Source organism: Pollicipes pollicipes, unplaced genomic scaffold (genome assembly GCF_011947565.3).
Source record: "Pollicipes pollicipes isolate AB1234 unplaced genomic scaffold, Ppol_2.1 Scaffold_4881;HRSCAF=5763_pilon_pilon_pilon, whole genome shotgun sequence".
In the NCBI taxonomy this organism is placed as follows: domain Eukaryota; kingdom Metazoa; phylum Arthropoda; class Thecostraca; order Pollicipedomorpha; family Pollicipedidae; genus Pollicipes; species Pollicipes pollicipes.
The window spans coordinates 56149908-56161107 of NW_023596576.1; the positions used below are offsets into that span (position 1 = coordinate 56149908).

Here is an 11200-nt window from a genome sequence, read left to right on the forward strand (position 1 = left end):
GTCGATCATCGCGGTTTGGCGCCTTATATGAGGACGGCCTAGCTCTGAAAATGTGTTTCAGTTCCATAATAATAATTATAATTATAACTGGAGCTCTACGCCCCCAGCTGTCATGAACATTTAGGGACGGTATGCCTTTATTGGGCGTCATGTGGAACGCGGTAGTGACCTGGGCGGAACTCTGAGCAAGGGCCGGCAGGTTCAGAGTGCAGCGACCTGGTCACTGCGCCGCCACCTGCCTGAGACACTGAGACATGGGGAACATGTCAGTAAATAACGGAAGGATATCCAGTAAATTGGCTGGCGGAGTGAATCGTTCTGTTCATGAGGCAGGCAAGTGTCGTATTCATGCGGCACAGATATAACGCCATTCTTCTCCAGAATCATGCATGCCGTTCGTTTAATTAGACGGCGTCGTGCACGGAACCATAGCTATTGCTATGTTATGTGTGACAGGTATTCTCCGCTTGACCGGGAGGCTGGGTGACAAGGCACGCGTCATGCTCGGTGCCCGGCCCCTCCGCCGGTCGGCCCGCGCCGCCTCTGTCGACACCGGCGGAGGCGCGCCGCTCTCGCCGCGTCCGCTGACCGGCGTCCCTCTCCGCCGGCGCCGCGACCGGTGTGAGCAAGCGGCGTGCTTGTGGAGGGCGGCCGTGGGTGCTGCTTTGGGCGGAGGAGGACGAGACCGGGCGGACGACTCCCTCTGAGGTGGGAAGGGGGGAGGGGGGTCGCGCGGTGGCCCCGACCCCGTGACCTGCGGCGCTTGGCGCTCACACCGCCCGGCTCAGCGTCCATAAATCGAACGGCACCTTTGTCGCTAACAGCGACGGCCTCGGTTTCAGATTCGTCGTACGAGAAGGCGGTGGGTCTGGACCGCGACTCGGCACCGGGCACGCCCGTGCTGGGCCACCGCTCTACGCCGGAGCCGGGTGCCTCGCGATTCACGGTAAGTCGGGGGTGGGGGGGGGGGGGGGGGGCGCGTGGCGGCCGAGGGCACCGCTGCTAGGTGGAGATCGATGGTGTTGTGAAACGAAGGTGACCTTTGGGCTTGAGATAAAGTGCCGGCTTTGTCTCATCTGTTAACTGTGCATAGCGTGAGGGACTGAGACGTGTTTGGTGATAGCGTGCGCGTCGTAAATCTACACAAGTGATATCATGATGTCAGTTTGTATATTTGTCTGCCTCGTCCCAGCCTTAGCAGGTTAACATCCAGCTCACGGCGATGTATGCAAAGCATCGTCTGAAAAATTTCAACATTGACCAAATCCCAAAATAAAAACGCTGCAACATCTCGATATTTTTTCCGAAATTATCACCCTGATGGCCGGTTGTAGATGGTTAGTAGTGCTCGCTTGTAGATGGTTAGTGCGAATATGACGCGTTATACATTACCAGATCTGCACGTAGCTTGATGATATACAAGTTTAACGGAACGGTTAGGTTCACTTGTTTGCCAAACGCATGAGGACGTTGAAAACATCTGTTATGCCCCTTTTGTGTGACCCGCTCACTCCCATAGCTTAATCGGTTCGAGCGCTTGCCTCCTGTGATGCCCGTGATCGGGTGGGTGGGGGTGAGCCGCCTTGGCGCCCGTTATTTGCCCCGCCTGGAGGGGGGGGGGAGCACGGCCAGTGGCAGCGGCCGCTCAAGATCAGATGAGTTCAAGCAAGGATGGAGGCAGCAGCAAACTGTGCTGGCTATTACGGCACGTCGAACTCTTGCCAAAATAATTATGTCGTTGGGCTGGAATTTCACGAGTGAATGATCGGGTCGGAGTTCACACAGGTGCTGCTTAGGGTGAGGTCCGAACCCAGAAGGCAATTCAATCAAAACGTCGGGAAGAAATGCATTTTTTCAACCCTCAAGCTGTGGATACTGGGCAAAGAGTATTCAGATCCATGGGATGTTTCTTGGAAAAAAAAACAAATCACCAATATCTCTTCCTCGCCTAAAACCATTCCGGCGTTTCACCGGTATGTACCTACATTAAGTAAATGCATATTGCATATACACAGGCGCCGCTGCAGCACCGCCGGCGCGACCCTCAGGTTCAGCATAAGCCTTTATCAAGACGGGATCACAGAAGTGTTCCCGGTATTAGCCAGGTGACTGCACTGTCAGGGGTGGCCGTGACGTGCGCCGGCTGGCCCCTGCCCGGTACGGGGCAGCGCTGCCAAAGAGGCCCGTCTTTTCGCGCCGACATGCCATTTTTATGCTAATGCCAACACATCCTGGTGTTGCGCGGCGCCGGGCCGGTCAGGCCGGCGCCCGGCCGGCCGGCGCTGCCACCGGCTCCTGCGGAGGTCGCGGCTTCTGGGTCTGCTTCCGCGCTGTGAAACTACACTACTTATACGGCTGTGCTTAGACGTGAGGATGGCGTGTGTTGGGTGGCGTCCCGTCGGCTGGTTGGCTTACACATCAGTCACGCTCTGATGTGAGTGAGGGCGTAACGGGCTTGCGGTAAGGTCGGACGAATTCCGGTGGTATTCATAGAACGTGATGATTGTATTCGTACTCATTTGGTACTTCTCGGCTTCTCCCAGCGTTTTGTAACCGCATGGAGATAAGCTGCCGACTTCCACTCCCATTTGTAAAATTTTAGAGGCGATCTTGCCCTTTTAAGTGTTCGTCATGATATCATGGCGGTTTCCTTGCACGAATACCGTACGTGATGGGTCAGTGCTTAAATAGTGTTTAAAACGGAACATGGCGTGCTGATTTCCAACATATGCTTTATTTCAATGGCGTGCCATGCTATGTGGCAGAATGTTGCGTGTGGAAATGTCAGACATCTGCACTGCAGATCCCGGGATTTGCTTAGATTTTTGACCACCTGGCTTATGTCATTTTTCTCGTGTTAAATACCTCCGAGTAACGTTTGCTTCCTTGTGACTGCAACATGAATATGAAGCACGTATGTAGGGAACATTAATGACAGCTCATGCACTTCAGGATTGTTTAACAACTTCATTCATGCTCGAGCGCAAAAATAGCATCATGAGCTGACATTCGGGACGAAAAAGGATCGCAATGACATGGTGAATACCAGTGTCAGGATACATATTTTGTGGAAGTAGGAGCTCGGTGCGGGAGCAAAAAACAGCACAAAATACAGTGCAACAATGGGCTAACACTGTAGCTTACTAAAAGGAATACTTCAATGGCGAAGCACAAATAATAGAAACAGAAAGACAAATGAGAACAAAAACGATAGGTAGCATTGATTAGTGGCAGGTAGAAGGAGTGCAAAGGGAGAGAGAGAAAGAGAATATATATATATATATATATATATATATATATATATATCCCGCCATAAGCGTAAACAATCCTTGGAAAAGGATTACCCAGGTTAATCTAAATGAAGAGCGTAAGGAATCCCTGCTGTCAAGACAATTTCGAGTCATCTCATTAGTCTATGCTAATAAATACGTCGAAAGAAAACGGCTTATCGGAACCGGACATCTTTATTTAGCTCCCTTTCGACAACAGGCACGCCCGTGCGTAACTGAACCCGACGCCGCTTGAAAAAAGTGACGTGATAGCATCCTTGCTGGAGCCCAAATGCAACACGCTGTGGTTTGTTGTCATGACCTGGAGTTGTTTCTATGTATTTCAGTTATGATTTCCGCTTTGTGTAGGCAAGAAGGGAGAGAGGCGCTGCAACAGACGGGTGGTCTGCTGTCGACGTTCATGCACGTCTGTCTCCAACTGTGCGTGGCGTGGTGTGGTATGTTTCTAACCTGCCCTTGGGAAACTTCAGCTGCTGTGAAACAACTCAAGCTTGCCAAGGGCGAGTGGCAGAACTGCCAACTCAGTCTCTCCTAAAAGAAGATCTGAATAGATGCGTTGAACCGTCGTGGACGCAATCAAGTCCACCACGGCTGGATGACGGTGCATTTATAATGAATGACACTGCGTACTTTGACTTGTTGCGCAAACGCTCGTGCGTTTCAACAATTTCACTCAAACGAATTCATGAATGAAGTACTTTTTAGCTGTTGCTTCTGCCCACTGAGCGAGACGTGCCAGCAGTCGCCGATAGCTACAACTGGGCTGGCAGAAGGCACGGTTGTCCCCACCAGTGCTGGCATGACGAACAGGCTTTGATGACCGTGAAGCCCAGAAGCCTATCCTCTCTGCCGTATATGGCAGCTGCCTCACAACACATTTGTTGCCTATCGCAGCTGGCGTCTGATAACCTGGAGTGCTGGGGCTGATGGATCGAACGGTGGCTATCGTGTCAGCAGCACATCAAACCGCGCTGCGGCGTTTGGCACGCTTATGCTGTAATCCTGGCGGTGCACACATGTACGAAAATGTCGTGGGCGTTCATGCTGACGTGATCTAGACACCATGCACATGTCATCGTGAACACTTTCTCCGACAGCGCAGCGAAGCTGAGATCACTCTTAGCCGCATTGTGACTGTCACGTGAACGTCGGGATTTATTTCCAGTCAGACTAGCGAGGGCTCACAACATTATGGCCTGCCCGGCCAGATAAGGGTCTGCTTCGTGCCATGGTGTGAAAAAAAGACTCGCTTCATCATCAGTCTGAATGTTTTCAATCGCCTTTAGCGCAGTATCCTTTCCTATCACGTACCTGTTTGGTGATCGAATAAACCGATCAATGTCAAAGTGTCTGCCCAGCTGGCGGCGCGGTATCATGCCATCAGGTCCCCTGTGACGTCTCTCTTGCGTTCTGGCGCGGCTGGCTCGTTTTACGACAAACAGGCGGACAGAAGTCCTTCAAATCGTCGTGTTTGTGTTCCAACTGTTACAGGGAGATTGAAAAGATGCCGTTTTTCGTTGGGCCTGTTTATAGCTTCCTGTCAGTTTAGCGTTGACAAAGAAAAATGCATTTCAGCGGGGATCATGTATTCGAAAACCGTGTTTATTCTTTTAAAAGCAATTAACACAACTTACGGAAGAAAGACAGCACGTTTACAACATTCTGCACCGATCCCGGGATGTTCTACCCTATCCGATCCCAACTGACTCGTACTCCCTTCCCTCAAGCGGGATCCCGACTTTTGTGACTTGCAGCTAGCCATTCAATCAGTTACTAAGCTTCAGCTAGCCATCTGAAACTTCTATAATGACCCTGACCTGTTAGCCCCCCCCCCCTCCCCTAGATCCTACAGTACCCGGATCCAGCGTCCCCAGGCGTTGTATGGTCGGCTGCTTACAAGACCAAAGCCTGCGACGCATCCGAGTTTACGGCGTTTCCGACAGCGTATTAGTCAGCTGTCCGTTTCGCGGGCTCGGCCCGCCAGCATCGACGAATTGGCTACACCGCCGGTCCGGACACCGCGCCACCCCTCTGCACGATGCCACTTGCTGGCAAGGAACACGACCGACACAGCCTGTAGAGGGACCGGCCTTGCCAGGGAGGGGACCCGCTCCCTTCAGAGGGACGCTGGCATGGTGTGCGCGGCACCTGGGGATCCACTGCTGGTCGACGTTCACTGGGAGAGGTAGGAGAAAGCACCTGTGGAACCACGGACACCGCTGGGCGGCATGGGTACCGCTGCCTGTTGCGTAGCCCGCCTGCTGTCGAAGCGGCAGCCGTTGTGCGGGCGCGCGGCTGCGGAGTCGACTCTGTCGACGCCGGCGCAGTCCGCGGCTCTTTGTGACGTCAGTCGGCGGGGCGCCATCTGGCGCCAGGGAAACGCGCCGCCGGCTGACAGGCTATGCACCGCTGCCATATGCCGGCGTGCGCCGTCCGCCGCCGCCGTCCTGCGTCGCCGCCCACCGTCCGCACACTTTCTAGCCGGGCGCGCGCGGCGCCAACGCCTCGGTGAAGCGCTCGTAGCGGGCGCCGGGCACGAGTCGGGCGGGCCGGGTCAGGCGGCCGGTGACCCCTGTACGCCCCCCCCCCCCGCCGCCGCTGTCACCGCAGCTGTCGACGGACGCTGGTGATCGGGCCACCCTCGCTGTCAGAGGCGCGACAGCAGCTCCGGCCGTCAGCTGTGATGGGAGGGAGGGAGGGCCGGCACGGGCGGCTCCTGCTGAGGGACACCCGGCCGGCTATCGAATGCGGATCGATTGAGCGACTCTTGTCGTGACGCCAACGTCTGCATGAATCAGCTCATTAGTCCCGGGCCCGGAGTGCCCGACTACTGCATATTGAAGGGTGTGCCTGGCAACCTGTGCCGGCTGTACAGGGGTGGATGCCAGGGGTGGATGGCGGGCGCCGTGCGCTGGACGAGCTCCCGTCCTGCACATGCGAGTAGCTTCGCCCTGAGAGGCGCGCGCTCGCGAGCGGCCTGCGGGTCGGCAGCATTGCCACGGACGGCCGTGCAATCTGTGTCATTGGACGAAGCGCCGGCACGCGCGTGCGGTAGTAATTGCCGGCTTCTGGAGCCGGACTGCGAGGAATGCCTCCCCGCCTGCTGACGCGCGCGGAGACGACGCACCGATTAGTGGCGCACCGACGCGCTGCCTCTGACAGTCTCCTGGCACCGTCGCTTCACGGCCCGCAGGCAGACGCGAAATGGCCCCCAACAGCGGGCGCACTTCATGGTGCTGTTTTCCAGCGTGCCCAGCCCAGCCCAGCGCTGCAGGCTGTGTAAATATGTTTTCGAGTCGGTTCATGGATGACCCAGGTAGCTGTCAATGGGCTGAAGCGCACATGCCTACTCGTTGATTCCCATGCCACTTATTTGCGACCGTGAGCGTGATCTGGCGCTAAGGCACCTACCGAGGACCGTTTTGCGCTCCACTGACGTGCCGGTCGCTGACGGCTCCGCTGGCTCCCGCACATGCGCGAGAAAGAAAGTTAATGAATGAGATAACAGGGACAGCGCTGTAACCGACTGCGTCATCCGGAGCGGAAGAGCGCGGCTGACGCGGCACCTCCCGCGTCACATTTGGCGCCGTCTGGAGGCAATGTGCCAGGGGCGGCCGGCAGCGCGGCACGTACGACTTTTACGGCTGCACGCCGCCGGCTGCGCCAAGTTTGCCTCGTGGCTGGCTCCCCCACCGTCTGGCGACGCTGAGTCGCGTCGCCGCGGTGAAAAGAAGGGTGGAGACCGACGCCGAATACCGAAATAAACAAGCCGAACTGCGCCGCGGGAGGCGCCCGTGCCGGGCGGATTGACGGGCGGGTTACGCACGCCAGCATTTCCGTAAATCTTCCGGACGTGCGTAATCGATGCGCGCCATATATCCGGCTGGGGGACCGCGTCAGGCCTGTCACCCCGGTCGGCGCGCCGTTCCGGCGGCTGCGCCGCGGCTGCGGCGGGAATGCTCCCCGTCCGTAATGGCGCGCCGCCGGCGCAGGCCGGGGAGGGCAGGGGCCGTCGCCCACCGGTAACGGAGAGGCGGTATTAGTCCACGGGCTCCCAATGGGATTACGTGCCCCGAGGAGCGGAAGGGAATGTGCGGTAATCTGGGAGGCAAGTCGATGCGCTGATGCGGCGCGAACGGCGCAGATGGAGCCGGAGCTGCCGGCGCTGCTCCCCGTGCCAGCGGCGTGTGGTGGGACGCGCGCGTCTGGTTTTTGCCCCCCAAGTGGCGGCCGTGCTGGGTTTGGCCAGACGCCGATCTCAGCGCCGGGTGCTGCTGCTGCTGATGCGCCGGGTGCTGCCGCGGGCGCTGTCGTCTGCTGACGTCTGCCGCGCCGGCTGGTCTGTGTTGTGACGCGACTGTCCGGTACCGCTGCACAAAGCCGCTCGCTTCCAGGGTCTCGCGTCCCGGCGCCTGGTGCTGTCTCGCATGGCCCGGGGCGACCGTCTGGTGATATTGTCCGGCGGGTGTGCCCTCGTACAACGCTGCCCGGTTTCCACCGAGTGACGTCGGTGTGTGGCCGGGCCTTAAACGCCGCTTTGCAGCGCCTAGTCTACCTTACGTTGAACTACCCCGCTGACCCGTATGACCTGACCCGCCGTTCCTCCCCGTGACCTGCCTCACTGTGCCTCTCCCTGACCGGACCCACTGTGCCTGCCCCTGACGTGCTGCGCCTCCCTCTGCAGAACTTCTTCTCGAAGCGCTCCCTCAAAAACAACCCGCTGAAGCGGACCAAGTCGGTGACGAAGCTGGAACGGAGCCGCAGCCGCATCGACGCCGACGGGTGAGTCACGTCGACGACGCCGGTATGACGTCACGCACCTGCGCCGCCCACCGGCAGCGGGCGGCCGCGTCGGTCGTGGGCGCGTTGTGGCCCTCGCTGGACGGCTGCCCGAGGGGCGCAGAGCGCGGCGGACCGCTCGGGCGGAGTTGGGCGTGAACAAATCGTGGCCGTGTGCTATCGTGACTCGCATCAGGATCCGGTTGGGAGCAGGGCTCGCTCCTACCGGGCGGTGTACGGGCCAAGCGCGCCGGTGATTTCTGCAGCTCACGGATATCCCGGTCGGGGAAAGCTACGGCCGATGGCGGGATAGCGGGGCACGGTTCCTGGAATCGGGACCTTTCCTCCGCTGCATTCCGACCATGTGTGGTGCACGGGAGCTGGTGGCTCAAACAGTCACAGCAGGACGACCTTCCAGCAGTCCTCGTCGGCTAGCAGCTCGCTCAGCTGCTGCGCGCCGGCGGTCAGTGGCGCGGTGTGCCAGCGTCTCGCACTGCTCTCGTCAAAGTTCTTGAGTTGCCTTCCTCCCTGATCCGTTCGCTCGGGCCCGCACCGAAATCTGTCGGCTGGTACAGAATCTGACAGCTGTCAGTCCAACGGACACGATTTATGACATGTTCGGCACGCAACATAGCAGCCCCACACTCGCAGCGCACGTGTTTTGGCGGCGAAATTATGCTTCTGTGTCAACGTGTTAAGTTGCAATATTGCGACTCGCTGGAGTTCACCCATTAGTAATGAACAAACCCATGCCTAAGTGAAAATAGCGTCAAATGAGTTTGAATGAATGAATGTGAATTATCATGGCTGAAATAGGGCTTTGGATTATTTATTTAAGCAGCTCAAAAAGGGTAGACCCGGAAAACCAGACGCGCTGCAAACATGATCAACGTGACTTGAACTGAGTTGTCATCCAAGTCATGCCTAGGCAAAACCACGTAGAGGGTATGTCCATTATATTTTATCAAATAAAACGAGCAATGCAGAATACTTCTTTGGCCCCGGATCGCCTTTGCAACAGGCCTTCGTTTGAAGACGGGCATTCTCATGAGAATGGCATCCAATAGCCGTAGGCAGTGGTCAGTGGGACACCTCTCCGGCACCGCGTTGGCCCCAGAGGCGGTACTATCCTTCCAGTTCTGAGCCAGCTCCCGGTGGCCGTAGTGTCCGCACCGGCCACCACGCCACGTAGGCAGAGCGGCGGGTCACCCGGCGGGGCTGCTGGGCGGCGCGGATCGGCGTCGCCAGGGAACGGCGCCGCCGTGGCCCCGCCGCTTCCCGGTCGTCGCGTCGCGAGGCGCGTGCCGTCGTCGGCGACGGACGGTCGCGGCCGCCGTCGGCGGCGGTCTGCGCCGACTAAAAATACGGCGGCGTCGCGGGCTGGGGCGCACACGCGCGCCGCGCGCGCCAGTCGGAGTGGGTCGGCGGCGGAGGTGGCAGGAGCCGGCCGTCGCTCGCGATGAGCGGTTCGGCGTGCTGCATCGGTGCGGACCCGCGCTGCTTCCCCAGCTTCGCCACGGTGCGGCGACAGCCGCGGCGCGGCCCGCCGCCGGCCGCTAGGTGAGCCGTCGGCGGTTCATGGTCCTCTGGTGGCGGCACGGGCGCGGCGGCGCCCACTGGCCCTGGTCCGGTCAGATCCCCGCCACCGCCGGAGACGCCGACCTGGCGTTGGTTACCTTTCGTGAAGCTTGGTCTGGGTGCGTCCCCTGGCGGCTGAGCAGGCTCCGCGTCGAGGCCTCAGACGAGGCCGACTGGTGCGTGTTGCTGGGGCAGGTTGTCGCAGTCAGGCGGTTGGAGGCCGGGTGTAGCACATGTCTCGTGCTGTGGATACCCATGCTCCCGTGTAGATATTTTTTAGGCAACCCGATCTCGTGTGCTCGTCGTCATAGAAGGAACCGATTGCAGTCGATGTTAGCAGGCGGGAGTTAGCTTTAGCTGACTTCAGGACATGGTCGCGTGGCTTGGCCTTATAAACTCATGATGCAGCGCTCATGCGAAGTGTCGCCAAAGTTTAGAGGGTTATCGCAGCGGCAGTGCCGTATGCATGGCAGCGCATTATTCACATCACGCTGCCTGACTGAAGTTCGGCATAATATCTTGAACCCTTTGCATGAAGTATACGGTTGTTTTATCTCTAAGCCGGGGGCTGAAAGAGTTCCTGCATGATAAACCATGACCGGAGTGCATCGTTCTGTCAAAGTTTGCGGACAGACCTATGAATTCGCTTTTGCCCGGACTCCGTTTTACAGGATCATTTTCCAGATGGATTGCAATGTTCCAACCGTACATGTCAAAAATTCCTGGGGATGGCAAATGCTTCAAGGGAATGTTCCACATTTTGAGATGTGGAAGCAACCATCACACATGATGAAATAAGCTCATTTATAACTGTTGGTATAGTTTTGAGTGGAAAAGACTGCTCTAGACCACATCACTCTCTACCTAGTGAATACGCCTCGTAATGCTGTCATTTTTTATTGCGTCATCGTACCTTGCTTAACACTGATTGACAGCCAATTGACCGCTGTAATATCTTGAAGTCGTGCTCACGAACGCCAGACATGAACGACTGGGCAATCATACTTTCTTGTCCTTGATCGCCGAAGGGCCAATGGAATAACAGGATTTGAATGGCGTTATTGTGCCGTCATGGATACCTGGGTGACCTTGAAATAGCTTGCACCGAATAGTCTGCACATATTCGTGGACGTGTTGCCCAGATACTAGAGTGGCTTAGGTTTTAAGAAGGGCATGGCTGTGCACCGCACCGAATGATCTTCAAGTTAGCTACTTCATCTCGAAACCCTTACACATCTGAAACACTTTCTTTCAAGGTATGTTTTTTTGACAGCATTTTGGCCTTGTTTGCAATGACGCGCTTATGTCTGTTCTGCTGCAAACATCTGCATGACAAGCAAAGCCGCAGGCAAAGGGGCACAGAGGGCATGTCTCTCCCTTTCTCTTTCTCTCCCTCTCTCCCTCTCTCCCTTCTCTCTCTCTCTCTCTCTCTCTCTCTCTCTCTCTCTCTCTCTCTCTCTCTCTCTCTCTCTCTCTCTCTCTCTCTCTCTCTCTCTCATCTCTCTCTCTCTCTCTCTCTCTCTCTCTCTCTCTCTCTCATCTCCTCGCTCTCT

At 57.2% G+C, this 11200-nt stretch overlaps 1 protein-coding gene across 1 annotated transcript in view; it reads left to right on the plus strand.

Annotated features, from left to right (window-relative positions):
* LOC119100626 (uncharacterized) overlaps window positions 1–11200 on the plus strand; it is a 112611-nt gene that overhangs the window by 71538 nt on the left and 29873 nt on the right. Inside the window, exons 6-8 of the mRNA XM_037223703.1 lie at window positions 843–946; window positions 7975–8072; window positions 9579–9588. Of these exons, the coding sequence (XP_037079598.1) occupies window positions 843–946; window positions 7975–8072; window positions 9579–9588 (212 nt within the window). The remainder of the gene's footprint in view (window positions 1–842; window positions 947–7974; window positions 8073–9578; window positions 9589–11200) is intronic.